The sequence below is a fragment of the Hipposideros armiger genome, unplaced genomic scaffold, assembly GCF_001890085.2.
Source record: "Hipposideros armiger isolate ML-2016 unplaced genomic scaffold, ASM189008v1 scaffold_94, whole genome shotgun sequence".
Classification (NCBI taxonomy): domain Eukaryota; kingdom Metazoa; phylum Chordata; class Mammalia; order Chiroptera; family Hipposideridae; genus Hipposideros; species Hipposideros armiger.
In genome coordinates, this window is record NW_017731444.1 from 3,883,086 (window position 1) to 3,901,094 (window position 18,009).

The 18,009-nt window shown below is 41.2% G+C and overlaps 1 protein-coding gene across 4 annotated transcripts in view; it reads left to right on the plus strand.

The window, feature by feature from the left end:
* Positions 1-1,047: 1,047 nt before the first annotated feature.
* ASXL1 (ASXL transcriptional regulator 1) overlaps positions 1,048-18,009 on the plus strand; it is a 74,198-nt gene continuing 57,236 nt past the window's right edge. For 2 of the 4 annotated variants that reach the window (XM_019645788.1, XM_019645790.1), the window contains exons 1-4: positions 1,048-2,428; positions 9,405-9,487; positions 10,494-10,496; positions 11,919-12,027. In XM_019645788.1, the coding sequence (XP_019501333.1) occupies positions 2,372-2,428; positions 9,405-9,487; positions 10,494-10,496; positions 11,919-12,027 (252 nt within the window). In that variant the 5' untranslated portion in view covers positions 1,048-2,371. Of the gene's footprint in view, positions 2,429-9,404; positions 9,488-10,493; positions 10,497-10,527; positions 10,628-11,918; positions 12,028-18,009 lie in introns of those variants that run through there. The other 2 variants (XM_019645789.1, XM_019645791.1) reach the window with 2 other exon arrangements.

An 18,009-nucleotide genomic window follows, 5' to 3' on the forward strand; every position in this document is an offset into this window, starting at 1 on the left:
GATAATCTCCCTATTTTAACACATGTGTATTGGTGACCCAGATTTGCACTATATACATTTAAATGCCCCGTCCTCAACGTGTTAAGGTCCTTAATTCCATCTGTAAAGTCCCTTTGCCATCGAATGGAACATATTCACAGGTTCCAAGGACTAGGGCATAATTTGGGTAGGGTGGGGGAGGACATTATTCTGCCTACCACAGTGCCTGTACTAAACATGTAAATTTTAGAGTAATTCTTCTCTAGTTACTCCTTGGAGGTCAGGGGATGTGGGAGAAGCTACTCAAGAAGAAAACATTTGAAACAAGCCAAATGACTTGTCAAAGATTATTGTGTTAGCTATAAATTAAAAAATCAGGTCAAACTAGTTTTTGGTGGTGGTGGTGGTGGGTGTTGTTCTTCCTTCCCCCCTTCTTGGGGTGAAGTTAGAAGGGGAGAGACTTAAAAACATGCCTATTTCACCGTTTACATTCTATTCACTCTGCAGGATTTTTTGTTTAGTGGACGTGGACGTCTGTGTGACCCGCATTAAAAGCAGGAGCAGAGCTCTGTGGTGTTGGGCAGCACAGTATCAGCCTTCTCTCAGCACTGGCTCGCCCTTGTGCTAACACCAGGGAAAGGAGGGATGTTTCCCCACCAAGGGAAACCTTTAAAATGTGGCAATAACCCAGCATCCCTAATTTTTAAGAGCTGGCCATTAATCCAGTTTAGGACTGATTCTAGGAATGTTTCTGGATATTGATTCAACAAATAGGAACAGAAAACTTTGTGTTGGGTACTCTGAACCTCACTTCATTCATGCTGTGCAACCAAGGCGCAAAGAGGCTAAATACTATTGCCCATTGTCTCTAAGCTTGCACCAATTATCAAACACTTGCTCCATGCCAGGTGTCAAATTATATGGACCTAATATCAAGGTCCTCTTCACAGACTCTTCCAATCTGCCAGGTGTTTTATGTTAATGCTGTGAGGTGTTGACTCATGTTGTAGATTAGAAAATTGAGGCTCAGAGAGGTGAACCAGTAGTTTTATTTAGGCTGATAGCCAGGGAGTGACTGAGCCAGGGTTCCAGTCTAGGTCTGTTTGACTCCAGCACCTGTGTTCTCCCCCAGGGTACTGCCTCGAAAAAGGCCTCAGGTGCATTCTATTCAGTATGGCCTCCAAATCCAAGTTCTTTCCACTACCCCTCAACGTTATCACCACATTCACCAAGTGGTAAGAACGCTCTAGGCTGCTGAGTGCAGCTTCTGCAAATGCAGCTTCTGCAAACAAAAAGCGGCATGAAAGCACAGGAGGAAATGGGGAACTGTCTGGGTCCATCAGTTGTGGAATAACCGTTTTACTGGTATGAGTGGTTTTTTTGTCTCATTATTATGCGGCAGTGAGTCATTTAGGGGAGGACCAAAAGGGAAAGTCCTGCCTCTTGTCACCTAAGAGAAGTGTCGGTGAGAACTGCTTAGGTGGGGAGAGGCACAAAGTGGGCGCTGAGAGTGGAGCTATCAATTTTCAATCCCCACCCTCACCCGTCCCGCGGCGAGGAGCGCAAAAGGGGTTAAACGTAGCTGGGGGGTGGTGGGGGTTAAGAGTGGCTCCGGGAGCTCAGCCACCGCCCCTTCCCAGCATCGCCTCCCAGAATGCCTCAGGCCCCCAGCAAGTTCCCGCACCTCGCGAGACTCAGTCCACTCCCTTCCCCGAACCACTGCCAGTTCCTCTTCCTTACCGAGCTCTGCGTGAGGCAAAGGGAGGGAGGGGAGGGCGGAAAGGCGGGCCGCGGGGCATCCCGGGAGGTGTGGTCCAAGCGTCTCAAGCAGCCATATTCTTCCGGAGCGAGGGAGGCCAGAGAGGCAGGCGGGACTACGATTCCCAGCAGCCCTTTCGGTTTGTTTTTGTTCAAAAAAAAAAACCCCACACTCCCCCTCCTCACTCTTAACACACACTGACACACACCCACAGCAGACACTCACACACCCGGGCGCCGAAAGGAAAGCCGCGTCTCGCCTTCCCGCTCCGCCTCCAGTCCTGTCTCGACCCCTCAGCAAAGCGGGAAAGCAAAGGCCGAAGCCGTGACCTCTGACCCCATGGTTATGCGGAGCCGCCGCATTCCTTAGCGATCGTGGGGCTGCCGCCGCCGCTGCCGCCGTGGGCGACTGACGCAGCGCGGGCGCGTGGAGCCTCCGCTACCCCTCCCCCATCACCGACCTCGCGCCAGCCGGTCCCCGCGCGCCCGCCCCCTCTCTCCGGCCGCACCCGAGTCCTTGCGCGCCGTCACCGCCACGCGCCCCCCGCCGCCGCCGCCCCGCACCGTCGTCGCCCCAGCCCGCCCCGCCCGGAGGTCCCGCGTGGAGCCGCCGCCGCCGCCGGGGAGGAGGAGGATGAAGGACAAACAGAAGAGGAAGAAGGAGCGCACGTGGGCGGAGGCCGCGCGCCTGGTGAGGCGGGCCGCCAAAGGGGGGCTCCGTGGGGGGCGTCGGGGGTGGGTTCGCCGTGCATCCCCCACCGGGAGGGGGAGGGGGAGGGGCGAAGCCCAGCCTACCGCTGGAGGGGCGGGGCCACCCTTCCTCCAGGAACGGGACAACCCCCCAAGGCGTTGGGTGGGGAGAGAACCCCCGCCAGGTTGGATGTGGCGCCTTTTTCTGCACGCCACCCCCACCTCTAAATTCCTGCGGAGGGGCGAGCTGGCAGGCCAGCTCCTCCCCCTCCGGGCGGCGGGGCCCCAGCCTCCCCTCCCCCACTATTTGGCAGCGTCTGGGGGTCTGGGGAAGCTTGGTTTATGCACTCGGGGGGAATTAGGTTTCCGGGAAGGGTCGGAAGCTCCTCCCTCGCTTCCTGGTGGGCTGCGGGGTGATGTGTTTGACTCCAGGGCTGGGGAAGCGCCCCCAATTTCAAGGACACGAGTGGCATTTTGCGCTTTCCCGATATAAACCAGGTGTGTGGAGAGAAGCAAGTGCTTATTCTCAGCTTGAACCCTGAGCGGTGGTTCTCAAACTTGAGTGTTCAATGGGGACACCTGGGGAGGTTGTTAGGCATGCTCGTTTTAGGGCCCTGCTTCAGACTGACTGAGTCAGATTCTGGAGTACTGCCTGAGTCTCTTCATTTTAACCAGCTGCCCAGGTTGATTCTATTGCAGGTGGCCCACGGACCACACTTTGAGCAACAGTGACTAGAGTGTTTTCTTTCATAAACTAGACTGGAGGTAGGCCCTCCACGGAGAACTGACTACATTTTGCAAAGAATGTATGTGTGTTCTTTATTCCTTAGAGTCTTTATTCCTGTTGTATGTATACATGAAGTGTTGCATAAATACCAAGTGTCTCTGAAGATACTGCTCACTAAGGACTTTAGCAAGGGAGAGTGTAATTTGAGTGCCTGAAGCTGTGCCTGGTCAGGGAGGTTGTGAATTTTGTTTTCAGAGTGTCAGAGGACTTGTGAGATGTGTTCCGTTTAGATTTGCACCCACAAAACTAAGACATTTTGAAACATGTTCTTATAAAATTTTGCTGATGAGAATAGTAACAGGTTATATTTCTCCCAGAGATGTCACTTCCTCAGAACTGTCACAGAGAAGGGTTATAGTGCAGATACCATTACTTGTCTCTTCACTCCCCGTAGTGTATATGTAATTGCTATAATTCACTTTTAATGATGAATGGAGCTCAACCTTCTAATCTTTTTATTTTATTGGGAAATGAGGCTTCTGCCTTAAAGGTGTTGTGCAAAAAAAGATGAATATGTATTTAGGGTTGTTACAAATCTATGACACATCTTTTTCTTTCTTGGAGCCTCTAAAACTCAGTTACTGACTTGCAAGAACTAAAGCTGTTGGGTTTATAGAATTTTCACTGGTGTTCCTGATTGTCTTACCTGGGCTTTTCTTTTGCCCAAAGAACAGAAATAGCAATTGTATATGCTGAAGTTTTGTGCTTCAGTTAATTTGGTTTGGCATATGAAGTTTGAAGATTTTGAAGCTCCTAAATATTTTTTTCTTATTCAGTCAAAATTGAAATCTTTGGCTAACTTTCAGGATCTCCTGGGAATTTCAGGATTTCTCCAGTGTTGCTTCACCTGGAAACAAATTTAGGCCTGAAGGAGTGTAGAGGAGAGCCAAAAGGATGTGCACTCTTTCTCCTCGAGGTCGAGTTTTGGGTGTTCATTGAAATTCTCCTCTGAGTTCCTGTTACGCAGGTGTTTATGACTCTGGGCACCAAAAGGAAATTTGCTTGCCAGAGTTTTACTTGTTAGAGGTAGGTGAAAGTACCTTTAAATCCTGTTATTTATTTCCTGACAGACTTTTAAGTCTATTTGTCTCAAAGCTCTTTTGGCTCTTACTAGTTGAAAGACTTTAGGAATTTGGGGTCGACTCTTCTGTTAAACTTCTTTAGGTTCTTGAGTTTACTGTGATCTGAACTTCAGTATCCAGGTGCTTGTTTTGTTTCTGTTTTATCATTAGCTCAACTTTATGCCAGATTATCTGAGTTTTCTCTTTTTCTTCTATGGTTCTTAATTTAAAATAGTAATCCAAATAGAAATTATTTTGTGGTGCACTTAAAAATGTGAAAAACAACTTCTGGGAACATGATGTGTAGTTTTGCATGTCTTTTATTTTTTTGTTTTAGAATTTTCGTTGGGTGAGGGGGAACTTTTAGAATCCTCTCATTAAAAAAAATTTGCTGTAACTGAGTGGTGGTGAGTTTGTGAGAGTTTACACTGGACAGAGAGAAGAATGACTAGAGTGAGCTGAAATGGAAGGGCAGTAGATTAGATGTAACTGCTCTTTGGACAGGTGAATTTGAAGTGCTTACCATGGCATTCAGATGCACTTGCTTGGGTGCATTTCATATTGCTTATGACCTTGGTCAAATTGGTGGCTAGAGTGATACTGGGAACCCTTTAAAGTATTTTAATAGGAAAGATGAGACTTCTGGAGAATTTCAGTAGTGTAGTATGCCGCAGGAGATTGACTTTTGCAGATGTTAATTAATTATGTTGTTAAGAAATAGATATTCAAACATTTTGTACTGTTGTCTTTTCTAGATGTAAGAGGTAGACTTTAGGAGGTTGGATGGGTGTAAATCCTCCTGGTTGTTAGGAATAATTTGTTTGGGAGAAATAGCCAAGGGGATTTCCCTTTAAATTGAATGCCCTTAAATGGATTCTCCCTGGCTTTGAGAAACTTCATTGCACAGCTTTATCTTTCACTTTGATTCATGACTGACCATTCTTACATCAAACATTTTTTTTCCCTTTGAAGTAGAAGAGATACTTTTCCCTCCCTTTCTTTAAAGTGTGCTCTAGAAGGACAGAGACTAGGAATAGAACACTGCTGAATTGTTCTTATACTAAAAGCTGGAGGCATATACAGGTTTAAGAAAAGTAAATACTTTTATCTTTTCATGTAACTTCCTTTAGAGATTTTGTTTCCTCTGTCTTAGATTCTCAGGCTCTGATTCTCAATTTTCCTGATTGTTGTTTAAATAATTGGTAACTAATTTTTCAGTCATGCTTCTTAAAAAAAAATCCTACAAAAGTCACTCAGCTCACAATTAATATCAAAGAAATTATATCTATAGCAGTGAACATTAGTAGCTTGTTCCAGGGTTTGTTGTGGGTTTGTTCAAGTTAACACTGCCTACTTAGGTTCTTGGAATACAAACGTGGATAAGATTTGCCCTTGAAGAACTTACGGTCTTCTGGGGATGGGGAAGGCCCAGACACATGAATAGAATTTTACTAGAGGCATGGTAAGTGCCATCATAGATATATAAATGGTAGATTGATATCTCGGTTCCTGTTTATTGTCCTGCTTATTATAAGTATGATCAGTCTCTCCTTTCACTCTCAAGTGTTCTGCTTTGGAAGATAAATTACCGTATTTGCCGGCGTATAAGACGACCCCCTAACATTTCCACTCAAAATACAGAGTTTGTTATATACTCGCCGTATAAGACTACCCCCTCTTCCGCACACCTTCCACACACCAAATAAAAGGTAAAACAATATCAGATTTGATTTGGCCCACTGAAGTGCAAACAAGCGTATTGTATTTCGTGTCACCACATAACCGTTTTGGCGATGTTGAGCCACCATGTGTGCTACATGTTTTTCGAGTTCTGGCCAGTGTGGGGTGCCTCTTCTTAATGCACACTTACCCCTTGGCATACTCTTTAATGCTTTCTCATTTGATTTCCAGTCCCGAACCATCTTTTCTGTTACTCCATATTGTCTTGCAGCAGCACAATTATTATTTTCCTTAGCAAAGTTTATAACTTTCAGTTTAAAATTTGCATCATACTTCTTTCTTTTGGCTGGTGCCATGATAGGGATGATAGGGGTTTGACTGGTCGACATTTTCTATGCTGTACTGTACAATGGTGCAGTATTGTGGTTGGCTGTTGGCTGTATACAAAGCCTGATTTGATTGGTCCCTGCTCCCTGTTTGCCCGCCCTGTCACTATAGCAGTCTGGTCCACCCTTGCATCAGCATCTCCCTGGGACCTCACTAGTGCGCAAGTGCGAGCTCTTCAACATTCTGACAGGCACCATGATAGCGCAAAATCGCGAATCTTCAATGCATATGTAAAGAAATATACGGTAACCCGAATTTACCACACTCGCAAAATCACACACAGCCGACCATACACCCAGCAGCGCTGCTGATGCCTGAACGGTATGTGGAATGAAGTGGGCGGGCATCGGGAGGCCACTATGGCACGGGGCAAGCACTATGGGCAGTCTATCTGAAGTGTACCTGGCGTATAAGACAACCCCCCACTTGGAGGCATATTTTTCAGGGCCAAAAAATCGTCTTATACGCCGGCAAATACGGTATATATGTGTTGTGAAACTATGGGGACACTGAAAAGACAATTTACTTCTGCCTGGCAGAGATCAGAGGCCGCTTCCTGGAGGAAGGTGCTTTCCCAACTGAATCTTGAGGAGTGAGTAGGAGTTAGGCCCATCACAGAGGATGTAAGCAGGAGCTGGTGACAAGAAATAGTGGAGGGGAAAGAGAAAGAGACAGAATGAATTTGCAGGGTGGAGAATGGGGGAATTGGGTAGAACTACACGTAGTTATTGGAACATGAAGTTTGTGGAGTATCAGTTTGGCGGTATCAGGTAGAGAGACAGGCAGAGACCAGATTGTGAGGGCCTTGTATGCCAGGCCAGTGAGCACCTACTTTGTTCCAGGCACTGTAAGCACTTACATTATCTCTAATCTGTAAAACAACTCTGAGAGGAAGACATCAATATCCTTCCTTTACAAATGAGAGAACATAGGCTCAGGTTGGGTAGGTTACTTGCCCAAGTTTAAAAGGCCAGAATTTGACTCTAGGTCTGTCTGGTTCTAAAGCCCATGTTTTTCTGGTGGGCCAATGGATTCTCTAGAAGTTTCAGCTTTTGCTGTATGTGATTAGGTTTCTGTTGAAGGATTTTAAAGCAGGAAAGTGATGAGGGCATGTTTATTTTGTTGAGTTGACCTCAGGCCATAGCAGGTAAGTTCTGTGAGAGCAGAGGTTTGTCTTGTTTACTGATGAATTCCTAGAATTGTTCCTGGCACAAAGTATTCCTGTATTTGTTGAATGAAGGATGACAGCAGAGTAAGCATGGATTTGAGGAAAGCTGAGCTTGGTTGCAGGGATATTAGTGAAGAGGCTATTGTGTTGGGTCAGGTAAGAAACTGGTTGGGGGAACTAGGGCAGGTGAGAGTGAAGGATGACACCTAGGTTTCTGAATTACGTGATTAGATAGGCTGCCAGCCAAAGTAGGGAATATTGGAAGAAGAGGGGAGATGCATTAGAATGGAGATGAATTAGAGTAGATGGTCAGGGGGCATGCCCAGCACAGAGCTGAAGATTTGAGTCTGAAGTTTGGGGAGAAATCAGGGCTAGAGGTAGAGATTTGGGAGTTAATCAGAATCTAGGTAGTAGTTGAAACTGTGGGACATGATAATGTTACCCAAGAAGAATATAAAAATTGCTAAGAGAGAAGCTAAGAATGGGCTTATGGTAAATAGGGGTTTTATTTTGGCACCTACTTCTCCAAAACTTGACTTCCTTTTGTGCTAAGGGCTCATGTTCTTCCATAGTGATAATGGTCAGCAGCAGTCCTGTCAGATTTCTTGCTTTATGTTTTACTTGTGACAGAGCAGTATTTAGTTGTTACCATTGTTAAATGACTAAGGTGTAGTATGGTCAGCACCTGCACAGGTAGAGACAGTAGAAATATATTGACAGCCTGCCTTTTTTCTCCTTGAGAAGGATAACGTTTCTAAAACAACTCGACCTCTTAAAGTCAGAGAGCTGCAGTTGCTCACTAGGAAACTACTGCTATGACTTAGTTACAGATGATACCAACATAAATGGGACGTTCTGTTTCTCATTGTTTTGCTTGCACCAATCATGTAGAATCATAGTATCATGTTGCCAAATGGCAAAATGTGCCATGGCAGTTAACACCAGAATTTTACAACACAGTGGCAAAAACCATCATTTAAAAATGTAGGTACTAATCAAGCTTCCTTGGGGAAAAAAATCTGAATGCATTTCTTATAAATTATTGTGTAGCATTATGTATCCTGTGGTTTAGTCATACTAACAGCATCAAGTTAAACAGTAAACAGGGTTGCTAAGGCCCCCATACCATAATATGCGAGGTCAGACAATTAAGTTCATGAACTCATTCCAGAAAAAGTGCTACACACCTCATTGCTGAATATCACTATGGTCACCTTCGAAGTATTCCCCTTGGGAAGCTATTGCACCTATGCCAGTGCCTAGTCCACTCTTCAAAGCAATGTTGGAACTCTTTTTCTGGAATGGTCATCAGAGCCGTTGTCATATTACCCTTGATGTCCTGAATGTCATCAAAACGTCTTCCTTTCAATATTTCCTTTATCTTTGGATAAAGAAAGAAGTCATTGGGGGCCAGATCAGGTGAGTAGAGAGGGTGTTCCAATGCAGTTATTTGTTTACTGGCTAAAAACTCCCTCACAGACTGTGCTGTGTGAGCTGGTGCATTGTTGTGATGCAAAAGCCATGAGTTGTTGGCAAAAAGTTCAGGTTACCTTTTCAGCACTTCCAAATAGTAAACTTGGTTAACTGTTTGTCCAGTAGGTACAAATTCATAATGACTAACCCCTCTGATAGCAAAAAAAGGTTAGCAACAAGTTTGTGAATTTGTCAGACCTCGTATATGCTATGAAGATGTGTGTTTTTAAAGTTGAGAATTAGAATATTTTAGCTAATTGCAGTCACAGCAACTATATGTAATTTGGTTTCTGAAATAATTTTAACTGGAAAATACTAAATTGTCAGCAGTGATACCTCATAACAGAACTGTAGCCCATGATACGTTGATGGATATAAATGGAAATTGCACACTGAAGTCATAACATTTATATTTCTTCAGGTACTAGAAAACTACTCAGATGCTCCAATGACACCAAAACAAATTCTGCAGGTTATAGAAGCAGAAGGACTAAAGGAAATGAGGTTTGTATTGCTTTCGTTGCTTAACATGAGGATTTCATATGACATGTGTCTTTCCTTATTTCTGTAGTGATACAAATACACATGAGCGTGTGTGTGTGTATGTGTGTGTGTGTGTGTGTGTGTGTGTGTGTGTGTGTGTGTGTGTGTGTATATATATATATATATGCGCTCATGTGTCAGGTAGTGGTGTGGAACTGTCTCCCAAGTTGTGTCCTCTGAGTGGAGAGTAGGAGTGGATGAACGTCAGTTTGTTTTCATCAGAGGTCTGGTGGTTCTCCCCATCTTCGCTTTCCCTTAAATCTTGACTTTGAGCTTGTTTTTTGTGTAACAAGTTGGCACATTTTCTATTGTACTGTGTTTTGTAAGTTTCAGTAATAAAGATGGGGATGGACTCTGATAGGCTCTATCAAGTCTAAAACCACCCTTCTCTCTATACTGTATCTCTGAAGTCCTTTGTTTTTAGAATCAAAGAAGGGTAATCTCATCATCATAAAACCCACTGGGTTTTTTTTCTCCTATTGATTCTAGCCATTGATGATATGGATATAGTAAATTTTGGGGTAACCTTGATTTTTGTTTTGTCCTATGATGTAGGTTTCCTAGAGAAGCAGCAAGTTAGAAACACAAAAGGAATTGCAGGCCCCCAAACCAGTGACTTCCCTTAATCCTTTTCTCTCCTCACCTGAACTTTTTTTTTTTTTTTAATGAAAGAGGAGAGCTCAGCACAGTCTTTTCTTGGGACAGAACAAACAGCATATGTTTTTGTAGTTAAGCTCTAGCTGCTTGGAATTGACCTTTTAGGGTCAAAACATACTTGTCAGTTGTCAGTTCAAACATTCTCAAGTTGACATTTTCTGGGGAAGGAAGATCAGGATTGTCTAAATCACATTCATTTAAATAGTACCTATGCACTGTGCAGTGTTATAATTGTGCTTTGTTTTTGTTTTTATGGGCTATTTCCCATCATGCTGCTGTCTGCACTGCTGTTGGACCACTATGCCTATAGAAGGTAAATTAGTCCCTCTGGGACAGCCGGAATTAAGAACTTTAACTTGTTTCTGCTTCTTCCTCTTATAGGGAATTCTGAAGCAGTCACGGTGGCTCGTGATGAGTGAGCAGCTCTGTAATTTGTAGACAGAGGTATAGTGTGTAGGAGTCACACTGTTTGCAAAAGGATTCTACCAGCATGCTGTTCCCCTTGTAGCAGAGATGTTAGCACACTCGCTTGATACTCCAGATTCTGTACAAGATTTCTTTTAGAGATTGGTTCTTGGTGAAAATGTTTTTAGCATCCAGTGTGTTCCAAAGCTGACTAAGTAATACGTTTTTTTTTTTTAATGGCTTTTTTGAACTCAAATTATTTGTAACACTGCATAAATTAGGGCCAGTAGTTATGAAAAATGCTAAGAGGCTTTAATTAAGATATTTATATGTCTTTTTAACATGCTGGGTAGAGGGAAGAGAAGGTGCACAGGTGAATGCGACCATGAAGCACATGCTAGTGCCAAAATCAGTTAACAATAATGGGCAATTGTCTGTATTTTTGACAACTTTTCTATTGGGTTTTTGGAAAATCATGATGCATTTTTGCAACAAAAACCAGAAAAAATACGTCATGACTTTTCCGACAGCCCAGTGTTTTAAGATTCTGTAATTAGCCTCTAATTCACTGAGTTGTCATTGTTTTGGGAACTACTGTTATAGCAGGGACCATGAAATAACTTAACATGCCATCTTTTTTTTGGTTTAATGTTTTTGGGGACTAAATCCATTTTACTTTTTTTATATTCAAATTTAAATGATTGCTCTTGGGTAGATGCAGAATAAAACCCATCCTTCCCCCTTCCCAACAGAGAAAAAGCAAACGGAATACTGTTCTTTTGTGTGCTTATTAGAAAATATTTAACTGGGAACAGAAAAGCTGTGCTTGTTCTTGGGACGGCACCATTGATTTCTGTGGTCTTCGTGTTGATAATGTTATGTGGCAGTTTCTGAGCATTATATGTAGGTTGAAATATAGAGGCTAGGAAACTTCTATTTTTAATTAATATTAAATTATAATTTAAAAAAATTTATAAAAATATTGGGTAATGTGTGTTTTTTTCAAAACTCCTGAGTGGACTTGAAAAATAATTGTATAGTTTTCTAAATTTTTTGAGAATTTGATTCATATTGTCAAAAGGCACTAAAAAAGTGCCAGGTGTGGCTCGGGGTATCACAAAACATGTCTTATCTCAGAGTACTCCGGGTGTGATTTATGTGAATTTCATGTGTTACTCTTTTGCTATTTCCACAATGGAATGTTATGGGATATTCTATATTTCTTGCTCTGCTTTTTATTGATTTAGGAATGAGTTGGAGGGTATTAGATCTTTAAGTAAGTAGGCATATGGCTTTGTGTGACCTCACCCATTCTGGTATGTTTTTACAGTGGGACATCCCCTCTCGCGTGTCTCAATGCCATGCTACATTCCAATTCAAGAGGAGGAGAGGGACTATTTTACAAACTGCCTGGCCGAATCAGCCTTTTCACACTCAAGGTAAGTAATATGAACTCGGTTTCAGCGCAGTGTTTCTTAAGCTTTTACTGGGCATTAGAATCACCTGGTAGTTCTGGAATGAGGCCATGAATTTGCATTTCTGATAAGCAAGCAGGTGATGTTGATGCTGTTCGGGCCTAAATGGCAATTGACTGAGACGTTCTAGTGTGAGCAGGGTATTAGGAATTATTAGTCGTGTCAGCTGTCGTGTCTGTATTCAGCTTTTCCAGTCTATCTTTGCAGATTGTATGCAATACAGGAATAAGTATGTGTGGGGGTAATTGCAATTGTGCCTTGATTAGGATTTTGTGTGTATTAATATTGTGAAGGATAAATTACTGGGCAGCTAAAGTAAGACCTACTCTGGGAAATAACTGATTGTGAACATTCTAGTGGAAATTCAAGAACTCATTAGTATTTACTAAGTGATACTAATTATAAAGGACGAGAACTTAAGTCAGGTAAAGCTTTAGTAGAGCTGAAATGAATAGGCTAATTATTTCTCTACCATTGTGATATATATGGCTATCATTTTTATTTATTTTTAAAGATTTTATTGGGGAATTGGGGGAGGGGAACAGCGCTGGGGAATCAGGGAAGGGGAACAGACAAGTTGCTGTCCTTTTGCTCTTCAGTCTAGTGTGGAGGACATTGCTTCACTGGCCCATATTGTCACTGTGATCATTGCGCTCTTTCCGGGTGATGCAAATTGGTCGCCAGCCTCTGGACGGCCGTTCTTGGCAGCTCACCCCGGCTGCCAGCCGCTCATGCTGGCTGCTGGCCACAGATGGCAGCTTATGGCAGCCCATTGCAGCAGGGGCTGCAGCCTATGCTGTCGCCAGCGACCCACGGCAGCCCAGCTCCAGGTTGAGCTGCTGTCCACCATCTTAGCTGTAGAGGGCAGTGTCTCTGGCCCTCATGTGGGATCCGAACCCGGGCCCTGCTGCTCAGAGCTGGCGTCCCAAGCCAGCTCTTAACCAATGTGCCACTCCGCCGGCCCTTTATGGCTATCATTTAAACCAGCATTGGCAAACTTTTTCTCTGAAAGGCCAGACAATATATATATATTAGGTTTTGTGGACCATACTATCTCTATCATAACTGTTCAGTTCTGCCATTGTAGTGGGAAAGCAGCCATAGACAATGCACAAACAAAGGGGCCTAGCTGTGTTCTAATAAAACTTGATTTACAAGAACAGGCAGTGGGCCAGATTTGACCTCGGGCTCCTGATTTCTTGTGTCTTGATGTAGATATAAGATGACATATTGATGGTGAGGAAACTGAAATTTTGATGCTGACCCTTATACTCTCTCAATATGTAATTATAAATTCCAATAGTATATATACAAACTTTTTCCTTTTATTGGGTTGTCGGAAAAGTCATGATGTATTTTTTCTGTTTTTCGTTGCAAAAATGCGTCATGACTTTTCTGGCAACTCAGTAGTTTTGTTTTCTTGATAGGCTTGTTTTCTTTAATTCAAAATAAAACACTTGAACAAATACAGTCACAAATGTAGTCGTAAAACTTGATCTTATATGTACACATCAAGTGTATCTTATGTTTACGTGTCTGCTGTTTTCTATGTTGTTTTTATTTGTATTATTTGGACTTTTTTGTTAAGAGGCAGCATAATGTAATGTCAGGAACTGAGCCTTGGAAGAGACAAAGCTCTGAGTTCAAAGCCTAGCTTTGTAACCTGGGATGATTTTAACCCCTCTTTATGGTGGTGTGTGCGTCCCTGGCACAAAGTCAGTTCTTAATAAATGGTAGCTTTTATGTGTTCCTTTAGGTTCTTCATCCTTAATTGCTTGTTAATGGCATTTTTCTGTTATATATTGTTATATGTAATGTAATTATATGTAATTATATATAACTATAATTACCTGTGTTGTATATGCTACAAATATGCTTGTTAATGGCATATTTCTATTTTAAGAGGGAGGGGAAATACCTTTTTCTACGAACACCTTGAGGGTTGGAACTGAGTTTTATTAGTCTTTGTAATTTGGCTCTGGGCAGAGTTCTTGGCATAGTCCATGCTTAATAAATATTTGAACTGAATTAAATTTCTTTATTTTAATTTTAATATATCTGAGTAAACTCTATTTTATGAATCTGCTCTAAGCTTGGGGACATTCTGTTAGTCTGTAGCCCTATCTGAGATGCATTGATTGGAGTTGTATGTGCTCAGCACATCAGCTCGTCTACCTTTGACTTGATGTTGCTTAGGCTTCGTAGCATGTTGCTTTGGAGTTATCCATCACCTGTCCGATTCTTTGTGCTTTTTTTGGGTGAATGGCTTGTTTGTCTGGTTCCCTCAGTGAGACTCAACTCCTTGAGGGTAGAGACGAGGTTTTGTTTATTTCAGTAGCCACTAGGATAGTGTGCAGAGTAGCCATCAGTAAGTGCATGTTAATGAATGATTAGCGAATTAGGGCTACATTTTGGTACTGAATTTTTATCCTTTTGTTTCGACATTTGATGATAAATACTGCTCGTAATCTTGATGGAACTATCCTGAGATCTGCCTATGGCATCTAGCTCATATCTCAGCTAAAATGGAAGGTGTTTACTGTTGTGGCTTTGGTAGAATTTTAGTTTGATTAATTATGTGAGTGTCTCTTAATTTTAACCTGTTAAAAAAGCAATATGTGCAAATGCAACAGAAAAAGTGAAAGTGACCCATAAATTCTATCTGTAACCTACATAAAAAGTTATATTATTTGAAAAAAATTGGATCATACTTTTCTTATAGCTTTGCTGTTTAGTTAATATATTTGCCATGATGGCACATATAGACATACCTAATTATTTTTAAAGACTGTTGTGGGGTTTTAGATTCCAGGTTATGAATATGTGGTAATTATTAATTTCTTGTTAAATGTCTCATCACTACACTACCTCCCAGAAGTTGTACAGGCATTTACTTCATTGTTATTTAGGAATGAATAAGAAAGGATACCAAAAATCTGAACCAGCTGATTACCATCCTGGTTATCTGAGAACTCAGTTCTGTCTAATAAACATTCAAGTTCAAGGTGGTGTTGAGTACATATTTTTTAATCTATTTTTGTATTTTGAAAAAAATTCAAAACTGCAGAAAAACTGAAGGAGCACTACAGTGAACACCCCCAACCATCTAGCTTTCTTATTGTTACAGGTTTGCCACATTTGCTTTATTCCTCTGTACATATGTATGCTTGTTTTTTTGTTGTTGTTTTTTCAAAACCATTTGAAAGTGTTAACTAGTACTGGTACTTCACGCCTAAATATTTTGTATGTCATTTTAAATTTTTTTATTTTTCAATTACAGTTGATATACAATATTATGTTAGTTTCAGGTGTACCACATAGTGATTAGACATTTATATAACTTAGGAAGTGATCGCCCTGATAAATCGAGAATTCATCTGACACCATACATAGTTACTACAAGAATGTCTTAAGAGCAAGGACATTATCCTAAACAACCACAGTATGACTACCACATTCAAGAAAATATTGATACAGTAGTATATAATATATAGTCCATATTCAAATTTTCTCTAGTTCCAAAAATATTCTTTATAGCTTATTTTTTTATTCCAGCATCATACATTACGTTTGGTTTTCATGTCTCTTTAATCTCCTTTAACATAGAACAGTTCCCTTGACTTGTTGTGTCTTTCATGGCATTGATGTTTTTGAACAGTGTAGGTCAGTTGTCTTAAGAATTAAATACATTTTTAAAGGACTAATAAAAGTGTAGAAATCTTGGTTATTTCCAGACTACATTACGATTGTATTGCTAGATCATTTCTACCGTTCCAGGGTGTAGCCCAGAGTCACACATCAGTGACAGATCGAAGAGATGGACTATTTTGTATAGTGGTCTACTTAAGTAAGGGTCAGGATCTTGCCTGTAATAAGGGACTGGAAGACACAGATTATTTAAAACACATATCTCATTTTTCCCTTTAAAGGTGGTGGTGACACCTCTGAAATCCTGCGGCATTTTGTTTGCCTAAGTTTTCTCTCATGTGTTAAGGAGAAAAGCATGTGTAGAATGGCTTGGTAGTTTTTCTCCCCCCTGCTTGGAAATCTCTTCTAGTGGGCTATCAAGGTCAAAGTTATATTTATCTATGTGGTTTTGCTACTTAATTGAAAATAGAGGAGTTTTTTTCAGTTCTGGATACATTTGTGTGGCATTGTCCATGATTACCAAAAGCTTTACCTGATAAGCTGGAGTCTTTTTGGGCATGCCACAGGGTTCCTTCTCTGATAAAAGTTGTTCTGGGTAATGTGATGGTACATTTGACACTTTATATATAGATGCTTGCATCAGTCCGCAGAGCTAGTTCTTAGGGATACATGGGATAGATGAAATCTACCCATGCTTTGAATTCTTGATTTGAATTGCTTTCCTTAAGCTGTTCTTGAAGTCACCTGTCAGTGTCCGTCATTGCCTGGTTAGAGGTAGAATTTATATTATTTTTTACACTGGGGATTTTCTATCCTATAAAACCACTCTGAGCTCCTTGTAGTGTTCTACATTTTTAGGATGTTCATGCTGAACTATACTATGCTTTTGTGACTGGTTGTGTCACTGGTGAATTTAACCTGGGTTGATAAGTGGTCATTTCAGCACTCACTCACAGGTATAACTGCAGCCATCTGAACATTGTTCAGTGTTATTGTAGAATGATGTTCAAATTGAGATGTCACTTAGGTCACTTATGGCTATTTGCACTTCATTATACCTCCTTCAGGGCCTTTAATTGAATTAACAAGCCCAGTTGAATCTTTTAAATATATAAAAAGTATAAAAGACATCTTCTTGTTAAAAGAAATAGATTACACTTGGAGTACCCATCCATTAAAATCCACAGTTTGCAAATAAAGGAAAAAGCAATTGGAGAAAGAGGAGATAATTATTGCAGTCTCAGGATGTTATTTATAGAACTGCAATTAAAATATTCATGTACAACTCCACACTTGCAGCAATTTCAAAACTATATTACCATTAAATACCGAGAACAAATGGAGTAAGCCTAGACTTAATACAATAAAATCATAGAGTCTATCATTTGAAAGGCAGTATCAGCATCCATTTTGATTTTTGATAGGTACACAGCAAGGAGAGTGAGTGGTCTTTTAAAAATGCGAATCACATCATATCACTATCCTGCGTGGCCCTTACCTGCCTCTCTGATCTGCTCTCCTAGCACTTTTCCTTGGTCTTTATACTTTAGCCACCCTTCGCTGTGTTTGTTAAATACCCCAGACTTGTGTCTGCTTCAGAGCCCTTTCACTAGCCCCTATGTAGTAGCTTCCTGTCATTTAGTTTTTAGTCCAAAAGTGTCTTCTCAATGAAGCTTTCTCTAACTACCAATCTAATTCCACAATATTAAGAGGGTTTTTATTTGTTTCATAGCCCTATCAGTATCGGAAATTACCTTGTTTATTTGGTTACTTGATTATCCTTAGCCTCCTTGCACTAGAATGTAAGTGCAGGGACTTTGTTTTCACTGTGTCTCCTGTGTCTGGCATGTAATAGGTACTTAGTAAATATTGGCTGACTATAAAGTAGAGGATGGCATCATTGAAATCTTCAGCCAGCTAGTTCTTGTAATTCACCTTTCTTTTATATCAGTTTTATTATAGAATATGCATATTTTTGGTTATTTTTTCTTCTCAGCAAATCGACTTCTAAGAACGCTTTTTTTCCCTTGCCTTCTTTAGAGCAGCTCTACATAAATCTGTGAAAGAATCTGCTGACACTAGAAATAAATCTTTCCCAGGCTGTGGCTATAAACTTGTTCCTCTTAATTGCTGAAGACAGAAACTGAGCTATTAGAAACAATTTAAACATTTTAGGTATGTTTTAGATACCATGTTATTATTCCTTTTAGAATTTTAAACTTTGATCATCTTGTTAGAAAAAGGAATTTCGACTCATTTAAAATGGTAGTGATGTTTTTAGACAATGTCTTATAGTCT